The sequence below is a fragment of the Babylonia areolata genome, chromosome 9, assembly GCF_041734735.1.
Source record: "Babylonia areolata isolate BAREFJ2019XMU chromosome 9, ASM4173473v1, whole genome shotgun sequence".
Lineage (NCBI taxonomy): Eukaryota > Metazoa > Mollusca > Gastropoda > Neogastropoda > Buccinidae > Babylonia > Babylonia areolata.
Window position 1 is genome coordinate 22902601 of NC_134884.1, and position 17491 is coordinate 22920091.

Here is a 17491-nt window from a genome sequence, read left to right on the forward strand (position 1 = left end):
CTTCAATATCGGTCTCCTTTTATTTGTGGGATGCATATATGTTTTCTTTTACACGTACTATAAATCACTCGTCAAAGTCAATAATTTTTTTCTTTTAAATTGATGTTCATGTCAAGGAGATTTTTGAACACATTAGTATTTTGTGCAAGTTTAGTTTCGATAGGTAGTGCATTCCATATATGTGCAATTCTATTAGCTTATGAATTTTTCCTGCAACGTCCAGAATTTTCACCCCTCAAGACTGGACGCGTAATGTTCACAACTGAGGCGCGGACGTTCACACGGCCAGTTAATTGGGCCAGGAATTCTACAATATCTAACATCCTAAATTCTGGGACGAAAAGTTCCTGAAATTATAAACACATGTTGGATTCAGTTCTTGGCTGCCATGGAAACAACATCAATGTGTCTGCTAAACAGTACGCAAACAATCAAGATTCAAGATCGGATTATTGCCTACAAACGGGTTCAGAAATTCACGGTTCGACATGTGCAAAATACAAATACTAGTAAACACAAACTAAAGCTGACAATTTTATCATATTAGGTTTTTGGCAAATTTCCAAGATGAACATAATGTTTATGCTGCCAGGAGCTTTTCGTCCTTGAATCCAGGAAGCCGAGAAGGGGAACAAATATCAAACAGCAACAATAAAAAAAATAGAAGTAATGATAATAACAGCATGAATAACAATAATGAGTCCTACTTTAGTATATAAAATTCAGGGACCTATTTTTTAACGGCAATTTTCGTGCAAAGATGAAATGATATTACCATTAGTTGATACTGTAACCCATTTCAGTGGTTCAGTCAATAATAACGTTAATGATATTATAATGATGATGATAAAACTGAAGATTAATGTCGAATCTTGCGCAGCATCATTTGTAGTTTCACTACTCTTTAATCTAGACTGTGATGATCAACCGTTCGCCTTCTTCTTCAGTCTTCAAACTGAGTAGCCACAAGCAACATGTTTGAGTTTGTTGTAATCGCAATTACGAAAGTTTCGCAAAGTAGTGGGGTCACAATGGATTGGGGAGTATCAGTATCAGTAGCTCAAGGAGGCGTCACTGCGTTCGGTCAAATCCATATCCGCTACACCACATCTGCCGAGCAGATGCCTGACCAGCAGTGTAACCCAACTTGAACGCGCTTAGTCAGGCCTTGAGAAAAAAAAAGAATATATATATATATATTTTTTTTTTTTAATAAAAAAAAAAAAAAAAAAAAAGTATAAAAAAGAATAAAAAAACCCAAAAAAAACCAACAACAACAACAATAAAATAATAAATAAAATAACATAAAAATAAATAAATAAATAAATGAAATGAAATAAATAATAAAATAAATAACAATAAATAAAAAATAAATAAATAAAGTAAAAATAATAAACAAAAAAAATTGCTAAAAAAGAATACATAAGTAAATAAATATATATAAATAAATTTTTAAAAAATGCTAATAATAATGATAATAATAACATAAAGAGACAAATACATAAAAATGCTACCACTACTACTAATAATATTTAGATGGCTCAAAATCTTGAGTTAAGTCAACTCTAGGCGCACACACGCACGCGCGCGCGCACACACACACACCGTACACACACACACACCGTACATACACACACACTCACACACACACACATTCACACACACACACACACATGGATTGGGGGGCAGATGGAACGGGACGGGGCGATTTTGAAAACTAGCTTGCACGTTATTAAGAAGATGCTGTGTGAATAATCATTGTTACTTCCGGGAATCTGGAAACCGAAAGTCCACACATATTTCTGACGTTTTTCTTTCATGTTTACTCTGATGACTGTCGGTACCAAGTATCCTGTTTCGCTTGTGGAAGTTTTGTGCGCACTGAACAACTAAGTGGCTTCATGAAACGAACATTGCTGAAGGATGCTTTTCAATCGAGAAGCTTAAAAGCTGGGACAACACGGCATTGAAATCGCTGACAACAGCAGTCAGCCTCTCAAAATAATTATTGTTGCTACTTACTGATTCATGTTCAAGCAGAAACCACAACAGTGTTTTCAGGATCGTAATGTTATGTGCATTTTTGCGAGGAGTTGAATCGTTGGAAATATTTCAAGGTATTTAATGAGCACCGATGACAACGGTCTTTTGACTTTCAAGTCAGTGGCGGGTTTCAGCAGCAATATAATTGGTTGTGAAAGGAAGCCCGAACCAAGAAGTGACAAAATGCATTATACGCTTGGAGATTCCATAAATTTAGCGAGAAAAGCCATGCAGATCAGGAGGCTGAGCACCGTTGTCAAGCTACCCAGTTCAAGGCCCTTCACAGACTTCAGTCGACTAAAGGTTGACCAGTGCACCGAATCAGGAATGCCAGACACCTCTCACATAAGAGACAAGTTGTGTAGAAGCAGATTGGAAGTGGGGGCTTACCATAAAACCTGTCTTTCCAGAACAACCAGTGTAAATGTCAACAAGTTAACAGCAGCATCCTGTTGTGTTTCATATCTCACGAAAAGAAGATTAATCTCAACATCACAAAACACACAAAATTGCACAATTCTCAGAGCTCGTTCCGATTCACAGCCCATACTTCAAAGTCAGTGTGCATGTTTTCCTGTGCGGCATTACAGCCGAGGGAAGGAGACGGTGGAGAAACGACTGCTGCAGTTGATGGACATGTGGGAGGTGGAGGAGGCGGTGGCCTTGCTGAGGGAGAGTGTGGGGGACAACGTGATCCCTCACGCCAATGTGGTGCTCAACCTGCAGCAACAGCTGGCCAACCTAGGGGAGGTGGAGTGTTTGTTGGAACTGCATGACTTCCTCAAGGTGCATGTACAGCTCGTTTGTTTGTTTGTCAGGGGTCTGTGTACATGTTCACACTTTCAGTTTACTTAAGTTCTGCTAACTCTGAATATATAACTATTTTAGTTTTGGAACTATGTTGTGTAATTTATGGTTGGGGGGAGGGAGGGGGGGGGATCAGCTTTTTTATGATTATGAAATATAGATCTAAATATCTATCACCATTTTAGAAATAGAATTATTATGTGTGTGTTTGTTAGATTGTTATTATCATAATTGTTCTTAGGAAGTTCATAAAATCTTGACATTTTCAGTCATTACATACACTGGCAGTCACAGGCTATATATAGAACAGTTAAGGACAGTCATGATTTTCCTGACTACATGGATTTCTGTAACATACATACATAGACCTATATAATATCAAGACTAAGTTTGATTGAGTAAAATTGGTAATGTGGATTTGGTTTCTGTCAAGATTTTTTTTTTTTCTGGGAAAAGGATAATATTCTGTAAAATGTACTGGTTAATGATGTCTGCAAGTGAACTCAAATGTACTGCATTGTGTTTATTGAATTTGATGTGAAATTGCAGTCTGTTCATTTTACTGATATATCATTGTAATATGTGAATTTTAGTGCTGTTAAAAGTGCTTGTTTTATAAATCATAACAAAATGTCCATAACCTTCTTTTTTCAGGAACACAACCTGTCATCAGATACCAGATTCTTTCACTTTTTGCAAGAAGCATACTATAACAGTGGCCGCATATCAGAAGGAGTGTCGGTAAGCACAAATGTGTGTGTGTCACTGTGTGTGTGCGTGTGTGCATGCATGCGCTCATGTGTGTGTGTGTGTGTGTGTGTGTGTGACTTGAATAATAATAACAATAATAATGATATATATATATATGTATATAAAGAGAAAAAAGAAAAACAAGGACATCAATCTGTCAAATATTCCAAATTTACTGAACAGTCACGTTCCTTCCTCAAGTGTGTGTGTGTGTGTATATATATATATATATATATATATATATATAGTGTGTGTGTGTGTGTGTCTACATTTTGACAGTGAAATGCTGGTATTGGAACATTTCTTGCTAAACATCATACACCGTTCTAATGTTAGACTAGGTGTAATGCATCATGGGTCACTTTAGGATATCCTTAACAGAGCCGTAGTCATGCTTATTCTCTGGGTGTGGTGAAATTTATCTTGTTTATTTGTGTTGTTGATTGGGTGTTTATTCTCTGGGTGTGGTGAAATTTATCTTGTTTATTTGTGTTGTTGATTGGGTGTTTATTCTCTGGGTGTGGTGAAATTTATCTTGTTTATTTGTGTTGTTGATTGGGTGTTTATTCTCTGGGTGTGGTGAAATTTATCTTGTTTATTTGTGTTGTTGATTGGGTGTTTATTCTCTGGGTGTGGTGAAATTTATCTTGTTTATTTGTGTTGTTGATCGGGTGTTTATTCTCTGGGTGTGGTGAAATTTATCTTGTTTATTTGTGTTGTTGATTGGGTGTTTATTCTCTGGGTGTGGTGAAATTTATCTTGTTTATTTGTGTTGTTGATCGGGTGTTTATTCTCTGGGTGTGGTGAAATTTATCTTGTTTATTTGTGTTGTTGATTGGGTGGAACATATTGTTTTTCTCATTTGCAGATTTGTTCATTTCCTTGGGATTTTTTTGTTTGTTTGGTTTTGTTTAAAATCTATAAACAAATCGTCAAATGTGGTTGTAGACAAAAAGACAAATTGGCATTCTTGTGCAAATAGTTTTCTAAACTTAATTTTCATTTAGAGATGGTCAGTGGTAGGGCCAAATTTATAAACTGTCAGATCCAAACACTTTCTTGCCAGCAGTTTGCAAGGTTATGATGTGCTCTTGCTTTGCCTCTGGCCTGTCTGCATGGCGTGTGCCGCTTACATTCTGCCAAAGGTTTTACAGGTTGCTCAAAGCTCCTTCACATCAAGCCTGAAAGAATTACATCTTTCTTATGTTAACTTTGATAAGTTTTTGTTTATCTTTTTTAACCTGTTCATGTAAGCATTTATTTCTTCCCCCCCCCCCCCCCACCACCACCACCCCTTTTTTTTTGTTTTTTTGTTCTTTTCTTTAATTGTACTTTGTGAGCTGTTGTTGTGATGGTATACTTTGGGTTGTTCTGCATAAAAAGATTGAGTGCTTTTAGCTCTCTCTCTCTCTCTCTCTCTATCTCACACACACATACACACACACACACACACTCACACAGACACACATACACACTCACAGACACAGACACACACAGACACACAGAAAACAGTACCATCTTTGTTCACTGCTGAACATTCAGTTGCACACTTTAAGACATCTGAAATAATTGCAGGTGTTGAGGCTGTTGTACCATCGCACACGGGAGTTTGCTGATGTGGAAGTGTACTTCACTCTGCTGACTGTGATGGTGATGCGTCATTTCCCGGATCGTCTGGATCTCATTCTCAGCTTTGTGACAGATCTGAAGGATGCGGAGGTAAAGTCATGCTTGACTGCAAGTGTCCGTATCTCTCAGGCCTGTTTAACATGGTCTAACATCCTGATATGTCCTTCCCCACTTCCAGAAGTCCCCTGAGGGATGAATCAGTGTCCTAAATCATCCCCCTACCCCCATGCTGTTTCACCCACCCACTGATATTCGAAAGCATCATCCTCATCCCACGCCACCCTCGCCCCCTCTACACACACACAAACGTTTCTGCTGTTGTGTTATTTTTGACTCACTTGTGTAAACAAAGTGAGTCTATGTTTTAACCCAGTGTTTGGTTGTCTCTGTGTGTGTGTGTGTGTGTGTGTGTGTGTCTGTGTGTCCGTGGTAAACTTTAACATTGACATTTTCTCTGCAAATACTTTGTCAGTTGACACCAAATTAGGCATAAAATAGGAAAAATTCAGTTCTTTCCAGTCATCTTGTTTAAAACAATATTGCACCTCTGGGATGGGCACAAACAAATAAAAAATGAAGCCTGATTATATGCAAACTGCATTTACTGTTATATTTATATTTTTTGTATTCTCTAAACTTAGCTTTTTTATCTGATATTCTGACCCAACAACAAGAGCAGTCATTATTATCATTTTTTGTTCAAACAGGAACTTATTTTGCTAAGCATGGAAGTTTTATTTATTTTGCAAATGTTTTGGTACAGATAGTAAAAAAGGGAAATTACTCTGTAATTAATGCTAGGGGAATTAATTTGCTTTAAACTAATCTTTCTCATCTTAAACATTACATTTTGAAATTATACTCAATACATAAAAAGCTTGGATTTTTTTTTAAAAGTGTATCACAAGTGAGTCTTGAAGGCCTTGCCTCTCTTGTTATATTTTGATACATTCTGTGCATATGTTGACATGTGTGTGTTTTATTATGACTTCTTGGCAGATTTTAAATACTGGCCTCTGCTGATCAATACCCCATAGTTTTTCGAATTGCTTCTTGACAGGATTTGAACATTAACTGAGCACTTCTGACTAATGCTGACCATTACTGACCACCACTTGTCCATGCTGACAACTAACCACGACCCAAAAGTGTTCAGATTGCATTGCTCTCTCTCGTTTGTGCAATATTGTGACGATTGTCAGTGGGGGTTGGGGTGGGGGTCACTTTGGAATGGGTGCTAAAATGAGTGTTTCCATATCTGTTTATTTTTCACACACACACACACGCACACACATGCACACACACACACACAAACACACACACACACACAGGTGTGCATGTACCCACCCACACCCACATGTAGGTGGCACAAAGTGCACTAAAAAAGAAAAAAAATGCATCTCTTTAAAGCACTTTTAAACTAATATTATATCTTCCCCCACCCCAACTACCCTCATTCCATTTTTTGTTGAAAAGTGTGTGTGCTTGCTTTTCTGAGCCTGTAGTAAACTGACTAAAAAAGCAAACAAAAGACACTACACACACACACACACACACACATAATATTCACACACACACACACACACACACATACATTCACACAGACACAGACACGCACTCACTAATGCAAGTGATATAAAATCTACTGTTTAGATTAATTAACGTGTGAATAGAAAAAAAAAGGGAAAATGTATAAACCATGTTGTGAACATGTATATATGATAGTCAGTCATATCCAACTATGACCATCAGAACAGCAGAGGAGGCAACTGCTGTTCCAACTATTTGGGCTAGAATTTGATTATAGTGGAGAGTGTCTTGCCCAAATACATCCCCACTCTCTCGGCCAAGAGGGTTTTAGGACAGTCGGCGTTGGGATGGTTCCCAAAGGCCAACTAGCCCACAAGGCTGCAGCACTAAGAGCCAGTGCAATTTTGCCTCCTGGACCATGTATAAAGCCTATAAATAATACCTGTGAACAGATTCCTGTCCTGGAACCGGAAGCCTCGCTGTGGAAGTGCTACATGATGACGGGTCAGTGGTCCCAGGCTGATGAGCTGCTCCTGGGCAACGAAGAGTTACAGCCCCTTATCCCTCGCCAGGTGGCAAGGATCTGTCAGAGTGTGGACCAGGTCCAGATGGACCATGTGGCTGTTCTGACCCAGCTGCTTAACCTCCCATTTATCCGCCAGAAACTGCGGGTCTTTGTGGCGGAAACACTGATAGCCCAGCTTGGTGAGTGTCTGTGGATGCACAATAGTTTGTACATGGTATCCTTTTTTCCTTTATTATAATAATGGTTATCGTCATTGTTATTGTCATTTTGTTTCTGCTGATGTTATTGTCATTAAGTTTTTCAGGATTTTCTTTATCTGGAGTAATACTGGGTTTTTGTGTGTTTGTGTGTGCTCTTTCTCTCTCATTGTTGAATTCAACATACTCAGGAATGGTATCTGCTGTAGTTTTACTTTTGGAATCCAGTTCTGCCACTGATCACCATTCTGTTCCATACCACAGCCTGTCAGTGTGTATAGCCGCTGTGTCAGATTGTGACAGATTCCTTCTTCTTGTTGTTCACCGTCAGTCCACACCTGGTGATGAAAAAGCTGTCGTCTTCAGGTCCTGTCACCTGTTGCAAGACTTTGTCCTCAACGGAGATGCAACTGGCCATACTGTCTGTTGCTCTTCTTGATGAAGGCAGCACCTCTGAAGAACATGGTCACCTGTCTGGTCTTCTTGACTACAGGGGCAGATTGGTGAGGGCATCAACCTGAACCTTTTGCTCATGTGTGTGTAGATTTGGTTGTGGTTGGTTTGGAGCCTCACCAGGACCAACTGCTGTTCTCTGGACAGATGGTGGTAGACGTCTTCCCCCCCCACACACACACACCCTCCCCCCCCCATCCCTTGAGACGGCTGCAGTGGATTGTGAGATGCCTCCAATAGTTATTTGTGCACTTATTTTTCAGCCCAGTAATTTTTGTTGAGTTTTTGTTGTGATTGATTGGGCACATTGGAAACCATGTCTGCCACAGGTGGTGATCGTTATTTTTATCTTTAGTTTTGTGGGACAGTCATACACAAATAGGGACCCAAACAATGACAGTAAATATGTATGTGACAGTTATGTTTAGAAAGCTAATAGCGATTCCACTTCTTGCCATATCGAACTATCACATATGCAATGATACAGGTGAGAAAGCCATGAACCTAATCCTCTGTGTGTGTATGTGCGCGCACACGCATGTGTGTGTGTGTGTGTGTGTGTGCACGCACATGCATGTGTGTGGTTTTGTGTGCAGTCAGGGAGAAACAGTGGCCCAAGCTGTTGAAAACTTTGAAGAAGCTGAAATCCCTGAACCTCCCACTGCACTCTGACAAACTGTCCCCAGCGCTGGATGACCTGAGGCGTCACCTGACACCCCAGTACGATGACCAGCTTCAGGAGATGAGGCTCTGGTGCGACAGTCTGCAGGGCAAAGGTCAAGAATAGTGCCCTCTGCGCAATGTCTCTGCAAATCACTATCCAAGATTCATATTCGTTTTTTAGCCACAAAAATTCAAAAACTTTATAACACAAAGGCTAAAAATCTGAAACGTTTATGTCAGGAGCAGAAAAAGAAACACTGTATTATGAATGCCAACTTATGCTCCTTGCATGATTTGCCACCTGCTACATAGATAACAGCAATCTGGTTTGGAAAGACCGGATCATTTGGGGTTTTTTAATGTACATTTTTTAAATTTAAAATCTGGTGTATGAGTTTGCTCCTGTACTTTATTGCTGACAGAAAAAAATGTGAATTTTTTTGTTTCAGCTGTCATTTGTTTTTATTAAAGACTTCAAAGGCATGTCATGTTTTAAAAGTTCTTGAAACTTTAAAAACCTGTACTGACACTGCTTCACATTGAAACCTGCCACAAAAATAGTACAGCAGAGATTACACTTGTCAAATGCTGTGCTTTTCCTGATGATTATTCTAAATTAAATCTAAAAAGCTTCATCTCAGACATAAACTGTGTGAAAGTGCAGAATCAATATTCAGTCTGATATCATTATCTTAGATGAACAGACTATAAATAAATGAACGAACGAAGAATCAATATAAGTCTGATTTGGATCATCTACTGGAATCAGTATTAGTTTGTTTTTTGTTGTTGCTGTTGTTTTTTACTGGTTTCAGTGTTATTGCTTTCTTTGCCTCTGTTTAGTTTCTTCCTGACAGTGTGAACAGATCTAAAAAATGAGCAAGAAAGACAAATGATCATCATTTACGTCACATGTTTTCGTCTTCCAAACCAAACAAAATATTGTTGAAAGCATATGTCAAGACAAATGTTAACGACCTGCTCCACACAGAATGAGTTGAATGGGAATCAAACCCAAATCATCTTGTTAAAGTTTCGAATCATTTCTGTGTCTTTGTAATGATAGTGGCCAGTATCTTTGAAACATGGGGGGCCTTCAGTCTGGGAAGATGTATGCCCTGTTGTTTGTTCGTGGGAAGGATCATCTGACTGAGCATGGAATATTTTGATTGATAGATATTGATATTTATATCCATATACTGTTAAGTTCACATGTGAAGTTATCTGGACTTGTTTACAGAAGCAAAATCTTTGTCAAGTTGACATCAAGGCATTTTCTGCAATTATGTGACAAAACATGTAACGTACGTGTGTGTGTGTGTGTGTGTGTTCACAAGGATGCAATCTGTTTTGTGTTTCACATCTTGCTGGTGAGACCTTGTTCTGAATATAAGAATGATCATCTCCATAAACAATGTACAGTTATTTCTATGAAAGATCATTGCTTAAACCCAAGGAAAATGGAACTGATGAATTTATTTGAAAATAAGTCATTAGAATTGTAAATGATTAAGAGTGATGTGTGCGTGTGGTTGCTATATGTGTTTTTTGTTTTGTTTTTGATACACTGTTAGTTTCTGTATTTCAATTGAAGGATGTGAACAGAAACTGGCATCAGCAGATTTTCAGCCCTGCTACTGTGGAACCTTCCAACAAAGAGAGAAAATAAAGTGGAAACTATATACTGATATGTGTGATGGCTGTGTGTGAAAATGTGTGTGTGTGTGTGTACACACCTTTGGTACAACATATATGAGTGGAAAGTGGGCTGTTGTTTGAATATTACCTTTTCTATTAAAGAAGGCTTCAGATGTGTGGGGATAATGTCTCATAAACATAGCAAGGAAGAAGAGTACTGATAAGACACCTTGCTACTTGTAGCAAAATGTGAACAGGAATGCACAGGGCATTAGGTCATGCACTGGTGGTGCAATCCACTGTCAGGGGGTAGACAAGAGAAGGAACTGTGGTTTGACTTTGCTGCTGCTGTGTTTAAAATTGATGGATAAACCATCTACATGCTGCAAATGTGGGGGATGGGTAAATGAAAGATTATTACTTTTATCAGCATTCCGAAAGAAGGACACTGTTCGAGCTCATCACGATTTATTTATTTCAGACTGTTCAAAAACTGCGCTATAGAATCACCGGCGCTCAAGTTGCCCTTTTTCTTCTGGTCCAGCACTCTCCTAAGCTGCTGTTTGCCCACTGTTTGACCCCCCGTCCTTTGTGACCCCAACGCTCGGCCAGCGGAACGGACTTTGTCCGAATGTGGGGCCGGTCTGTCAGGCTTGCAGGCCGTCTTGGTGTACGACGGACTGGGTGTGTAAAAAGGCAGGGGTTTCTCTGCTTCAGTGATTACTTTTTTCGGCACTGATGAATTCTGTGCAGGGATGGGTGAAGCTGACTGGACATGTACTGGAGTTGATGCCATCAGCATTTCATCACGTCTTTCTGGTGTTCCTTTCACAAAAGAACTTGATAATCTGCAAGCCATTGACAAAACGGACAAATTTAACACAAGGAATTTATCTGTTGGTAATTAGAATGTAATTTCATAGACTGCAACGCAATACAATGTGCTACAACTAAATCTGATATGTAAAGTGATTCAAACCCCCCAAAAAAATCCAATAAGGATATGCAGAGCTTGATAGCCATTAACAAAACACACAGATTTAACACAGGGAATTTATGTTGTGACAGGAATGTTAGATCATGGAATGCAGTACAAAACCATATGCCACAACTCAGAATATACAAGGGAATTTTTTTTTATATGATATGCATGTGTGCGTGTGTGAGAAAACAGGCATGGCTAGTGCATGTATATAATATCTGCATATGACTGAGAACAGAGGGCTCCAGTTTTGTCAACTGCATAACAGACTGGTTCTGAGTATTTCTGTTCTGGGCACCAGGGAGAAATACGAAGTCTGTGTGACAAAAAGAATACTATGTCAGCAAGTATTTTCAGCATTGATGTAATCCTGTTTTAGTGCAGTTGATATTTTATCTTGATGTATTTTAAGATGTGAAGTCAAATTTCTGTTCTGCGAGTGTGTGTGTGTGTGTGTATGTGTGTGTGTGGTGCATTGTTTCCTTTATGATATGTATTTCACTTTAGACTAAGCATTATCTACTTGACAATTTTTATTGCTTGATGGGTTTGCAAATGTGCTGTTTCAGCTGCATAACGCACATGACCTTTGATTTGCATGTGTGAAGACAATGGGTGTTTTTCTGTAAACAGAGACTCTGCAATGTCTTTATGTCATGTTTGCTTTTATCTGGACAATGCCAGGTGCCTTGAACAGCTACAGGACACCATACAAAAGAAAAGTTATACATTTTTATCAAGTGATAACTAAGCGTAAGCACAAAGTATAAAGTAATGTAAATCTCACAATGCCTTAAATAAAAGCAAAATCACTTGTTTCAAAATGACTATGTACAAACCATCCTCTTCTATCTTTATTTAGCTGACTGCTTACCTTTTAAACTGCAGGATATCTTGCATCTTGGTTTCAAGAGATCTTTTTCTTCTTTCTTTCTTCTTCATCTTTTTCTGTGCCTTTTTGTCCAAATCAGCGCTGGTCACCAGCTCTGACTGTTGTTTTTTTTCTGCTTCTGATTGAAAAAAAAAAAGAAAAAAAAGTTTGTTAACAGGATTACAATTTAAACGCTGATGGTGGAGTGGTGGGGCATTGGATGAAGCAGGCATTAGTAGGAGGAGTTTGTATTATACTCCATGTTTGGTGTTAAATATACTTACCATGTCAAACTGATGCAAACTAGGCCTATTGGTTTGCTCTGCTTGGCCAAATTTCGCGCGGCTAACAGTGAAAAGACGGGCCCACCCACTCTCAGCCAATCAAACGCCTCTAAAATTATTACCAATCAATGTGTTGTGTTACATTGTAGTGTATTGAGTTACTTTTTGTCATAACAGATTTCTCTGTATGAAATTTGGGTTGCTCTCCCATCAGAGAATATTTTTGCCACACTGCAGCGGCACCCATATTTTTTTTCTGTTTTTTCCCGCCCCCGTCTCAAACGTGTATTTGTTTTATTATCAAACTGGACTTTTCTACAGGATTTTGCAAGTGACATCCCTTCTGTTGTCATGGGTTCTTTTACATGCTTGCAGGACTCACTCAGTCTGAGACGGGTTTTGTGATGATGCAAGGCCTCTCTGCTCTGCAGCTGGATCTTTGTCTGCCACTGACAGGGACTGCATTTCAGCACCTGTTCACAGACAGTCAGTCATTTCATGACATCCTATTCCAACAATCACTCTCACTTCATCCTAAGTCTCACACACACAGACACACATGTATTCAAACACCAGTCTCAGTGCTGGCAGTCCAAAGGGAAGATATCTAACAATCTCTGAAGCAACAGTTAAGTAAATCACTTATATTTCAGTATTTATAGATATATATATGTAAATGATTACATATAACGTTTTTTTGTCTTCTTTTTAAGTAACAAGAACAAACTCATCTGTCATCAATATTTCTAAAAAGTAATATCTATCTATGATTTAATAGTAATACCACTTATGTATATATTGATTATTAGGTGTTGTGTCCCAAGAAAATGAATCAACACAATTCATCACAAAAATTGCAGTGCATGTTTATATGCAAAACAAAGTAGATTCTAAAACAGAAAGTCAACTGCTTAAACACAAACCTTTATTAGTTTATTATACTACTGATCTTGGCAAATGTGCATCATTAATTTCTTATAATTGCAATTAAATGTGAATAATATCTATGCTTTTCACTTTCTTGAATACACATTTCTCATTGATCATTGCAATGGAAAAACACTTCTGACAAATAATAACAACTATACTTTCCACTTTCTTGAATATACATTTCTCACTGATCACTGCAGTGGAAGAAGCTTGTAACAAATAATGTCTCAACAAGGCAAGAACCCCAAATAAATGAAACCAAGTCCAGATGTCTTCAGTTGTTGTTTTATATTTAAAAAAAAATAAATTAAAATTAAAATTAAAAAAAAGAAGTAGATAAAGCATCAGCAAACAGTCCTGGTTTAACTATTAACCTTAAAAACTGATCTGCAGCTTAGGTAAGGGTTAGGAGTGAAAGTGTGAGTTTGTGTATGTGGTTTTTGTTGTTGTTTTTTTAGTTATTTTTTTTGCTTCTTCCACTTCTCTATGGAAGATGAAGACATCTGGGCTTGGTGATACATATGTATATGTATATCTAGATATCCATCATAGTTCAATGTTGTTCCTACCCTACAAATTGGGAAGTGGTGGTAAAAATAAAGACTGGTTAAATACACTACAGTAAGATAAGTTGAGTGTCGTCAGTGAAGCTCTTGTGCGAAAGGAAATGACTGTTTTAATACATCAGACAGTGGGGTAGCATATAAAACAAACAGAATAGGGCCAAGGACTAATCCCTGTGGGACACCATGTGATAGCAGAGTTTCATTAGAGTATTGCCATTTACACTGCACAGTCTGGGCTTGATTCCATGAGTAGGACTGAAACCTGGAATGCGCAAGATTGTGGATGTCAAACGAATGTTTGATCTTTCCATGAGAAGTGTTTAATCAATTGTATCAAATGCTGCAGTATGATCTAAAAGAGCAAGAACAGAAATTTGCAATCCTCAGAAAGTACTATGTCCTATACATCTGTGTGTGTGTGTGTGTGTGTGTGTGTGTGTGTGTGTGTAACTTATAAGCACCAACAAATCATAAAATCTCAGCTGACCAGGTTATTATGGTGCTGCATTGCTCTATGCAGAAGCTGTTGCTGACGAGCTGTCAAATTGTTTTCCTTTTTTTTCCTTAAAATTCTCTGTAACTGTTTTGTCATATTTGGTCTTGACTGAAGCCGGACTGCAAGGAACTGCTGGCATTTTGGACATATCAAGGACTCTCTGAAACCAAACGAAAAAAAATCAAAGTTCATTGATTAATTGGTATGCTCATTCTGACAAAGCAAAAAAAAACAACCCCCAAACAAAAAAAAACAACCCACAAAACAAAACAATGACAAATAAAAATCAAAACAACAACAAAAAACAAATAATCAACCTTGAGATCATGCTAGACATAAGCATAGATTTATACCCAAGACAGTACCCAAAAGAGACACATACTGGCTAAAAGTAAAACTGGCAACAATAAATCTCATAGGTGTATATATATATACATGTATATATATATATATATATATATATATATATATATATATATATATATATATATCCATCATTTCTATGTCAATTAATTAAAAAAACATGATAGTGGTGGAAAACAAGTGCTGGGAAACAATGATTCTAGCACAAATGGACTTCAACACAAAGATGTTTTATGTTATTATATTTCTTAAAATGACTTCAACACAAAGATGCTTTTGTTTATTCTATTTCTTTACATTTCTGGTGCATTGTGCTTATGGATAAGTAAAATATATGAACACATAATCATTATCAAACTTATATCCTGTTAATAATTTTTCATATGAATAGTGTTTAATGTTTACGACAGAAAATGAAAAAGATGGGCAAAAAGAGAGACAGACAGTTGGATGGATGGCTTATTTATACTACAGGCTACTGCCCCTTATGAAAGGGTATCATAAAGCCACACTTTACCTTTGCATCTTTAAAACAGTCACAGTAATTAATTTTATTACATGGGTGATCGACTGAAGCTTTAAAAAAAAAAAAAAAATCAATGTTGTTGCATTCATCCCAAGTATCCAAAATGATTTTACACAATGTTGACAAAGTCACAAACCAAACTGGTGTGGATGCAAAGTTATCACTATCAAAACCCTTCTTTACGTTTTTTTAAGCAAATTTGCTTTGAATATCAAAAAAGAAAAAAAAAGGTATTTATTAAAATTATGTGTGTCTATTTGTCACAAGCCAACAGTGGGCATTTTTTTCTTCACAATAAAATTAATGGACTTTTTATTTTCACTGAAAACAACAAAAAAAGAAATGTGACATTCTTAACATATGAAGGACAGCCTGAAAATAGAATACAGGTTTGAACGCGTACAACTTGTTCAGTGTTTAATTAAATCATTCCTTTTTGTAAAATGTGTCACATCACAAGCTATGTACATCCTTTCAGATATATTGCCCAATAAATCCGAGAATATAAGTTTGTGTTACAAGATAACCACTGTATTTCTTTCATCAGATTCAGATGCATGACAAAGTATTATTTAATTTCAAAAAAGTTCTGCTGGAATGCTGAGAAAAAAATACTTATTAATATTATTCATAATGACAATGTAACATGTGTTACATCTAATTTCCATGTAAATATAATTATACATACATACATATGCACATACATACATACATGTATACATACATATGTGTGTGTGTGTGTGTGTGTGTGTGTGTGTGTGAGAGAGAGAGAGAGAGAGAGAGAGAGAGAGAGAGAGAGAATTCTGAACTCAGAACTGTTTAAATGTACATCGGCCTTGGGCCACAATACAAAAGGACTGTGGTTTGTAAGGCGTCAAAACAAGTTTGTCACGCGCACCGTGCATTCTAAGGCGTTGACATACAAAGTACATTGGACAATATGTAAAACAATGAGATGATCAACTTACATTGATTCACGTCTGGATAGTCTGGCTGCACTCTGGATTGACGTTGGAGTAGCTTTCAACGTTGCCATTTCAAGTAGAATTTCCTCTTCGCCGCAACGTCAAAAAGTCGTCGTTCCTCAACACACATGTTGGGGACAAATTAGGGGACGTTACTCCAAATAAACGGAAATCATGGGTTTTTGTTACAGTATCAAGGAAGAGTCAAAGCGTGCAAACTGTTCCACGACGTCTACTTTGAAGATAAATAAATGAATAAGTAAATAGATAAATACTAAATAAATTTAATACAACGGGTAAGGTAGGAGCAAATGCATGACCTTCGCATAAACCCAACGAGCTTTTAATGCCATATGAAGGCCTACCGGTGTATCGTTGTAAAACCAACGCGGCGCTGGTGAGGCCTTGGAGATCATGATCAATTCTACCACAGGTATGGTGAATAAACCAAACCTGAATTTACCCCCACTGGTAAGTAATGTTGTAGAAAGCCAGGTCTATGCCGGCTGGGTGCATTCCCGGGGACTGCTACGAAAGCCGGATTGGTCAAGTTGGGAGATGCGAACACACCCATTGACTGCGCCCAATCGCCCCTATCAACAGCAACCTCCTTCAGTATCAACATACTGCTGTTGGTCGTCAAGAAGAAGAACAAGAAGTAGAAGCTTGATAGCCTGAGAAACAATGAAATAAATAAATACACTGACATAGAAATTCTTGAAGAAGAAAGAATAAACTGGAAAAAGAAAAACAAAAGAGAAAAACTATTGCCAAAATGCAATCGTCCCTGGGTGGGCTCGAACCACCAACCTTTCGGTTAACAGCCGAACGCGCTAACCGATTGCGCCACAGAGACTTCCTGACAGGTGTAAAAACATTATACAGGTCACGGCAATGGATGTGTCAGTCTCCACGAACTAAAAATAGACCGACCCTTCCTGTACTGATCTGACCCCAGCGCAGTACCGTTTGATAGCTTGAGGCGAGCGTGTGGCGCGCGGCAGCCATTGTAGTCCACACCTTCGGTAAACGAGAAAGTCGAAAGAACAGGCTGTTTTGATAAGCACTGTGATAGGCCTTGCATCTCTTTCTTAACACACCCTAGGAAAAGTTGGGATGCATTCGCACCTTACATCCTTCTTGCCATCCAGCCAGCTACAAATACTTGAAAAGAAAATTAATTGAATTCAATTGCAATGCAATCTGCTATGGCTTCATCTTATTATATGCAATCATGGCACAAATCATAATAATATTATGTCCTCTGCTCTT

The 17491-nt window shown here is 37.9% G+C and overlaps 2 protein-coding genes and 1 non-coding gene across 4 annotated transcripts; 1 reads left to right on the forward strand and 2 right to left on the reverse strand.

Annotated features, from left to right (window-relative positions):
* Positions 1-1406: 1406 nt before the first annotated feature.
* On the forward strand, positions 1407-10268 carry LOC143285789 (uncharacterized). Of its 2 annotated transcripts, none has more exons than XM_076593210.1 (5): positions 1407-2829; positions 3505-3591; positions 5176-5319; positions 7212-7464; positions 8532-10268. In XM_076593210.1, exons 1-5 carry the CDS (start codon positions 2125-2127, stop codon positions 8720-8722), a joined length of 1380 nt encoding a protein of 459 aa, XP_076449325.1. In that variant the 5' UTR covers positions 1407-2124; the 3' UTR covers positions 8723-10268. The 2 variants fall into 2 exon arrangements, with proteins under 2 accessions (XP_076449325.1, XP_076449326.1); XM_076593211.1 differs by having other exon boundaries at positions 1407-2793.
* A 425-nt stretch (positions 10269-10693) lies between these two features.
* Positions 10694-16381, reverse strand: LOC143285790 (uncharacterized). Its single transcript, XM_076593212.1, has 5 exons — positions 16223-16381; positions 14357-14525; positions 12756-12846; positions 12093-12228; positions 10694-11084 (listed from the first exon to the last, which is right to left on the reverse strand). The coding sequence occupies exons 1-5, from the start codon at positions 16288-16290 to the stop codon at positions 10709-10711; spliced, it is 840 nt and encodes a 279-aa protein (XP_076449327.1). The 5' UTR covers positions 16291-16381; the 3' UTR covers positions 10694-10708.
* A 620-nt stretch (positions 16382-17001) lies between these two features.
* On the reverse strand, positions 17002-17075 carry Trnan-guu (transfer RNA asparagine (anticodon GUU)). Its single transcript has one exon. It is a non-coding gene; the product is annotated as a tRNA-Asn (tRNA).
* Positions 17076-17491: the final 416 nt, after the last annotated feature.

What these genes read in the sequence shown, in the direction of transcription:
- LOC143285789 (XM_076593210.1), top strand. Translation starts at nt 2,125, where the DNA reads ATGAGCACCGATGACAACGGTCTTTTGACTTTCAAGTCAGTGGCGGGT. An exon ending in AACTGCATGACTTCCTCAAG is followed by an intron (nt 2,830 to 3,504) that starts GTGCATGTACAG and finishes TTCTTTTTTCAG; the next exon opens with GAACACAACCTGTCATCAGA. An exon ending in CAGATCTGAAGGATGCGGAG is followed by an intron (nt 5,320 to 7,211) that starts GTAAAGTCATGC and finishes ACCTGTGAACAG; the next exon opens with ATTCCTGTCCTGGAACCGGA.
- LOC143285790 (XM_076593212.1), bottom strand. Translation starts at nt 16,290, where the DNA reads ATGGCAACGTTGAAAGCTACTCCAACGTCAATCCAGAGTGCAGCCAGA. An exon ending in CTATCCAGACGTGAATCAAT is followed by an intron (nt 14,526 to 16,222) that starts GTAAGTTGATCA and finishes GTTTGGTTTCAG; the next exon opens with AGAGTCCTTGATATGTCCAA. An exon ending in GATATCCTGCAGTTTAAAAG is followed by an intron (nt 11,085 to 12,092) that starts GTAAGCAGTCAG and finishes AATGGCTTGCAG; the next exon opens with ATTATCAAGTTCTTTTGTGA.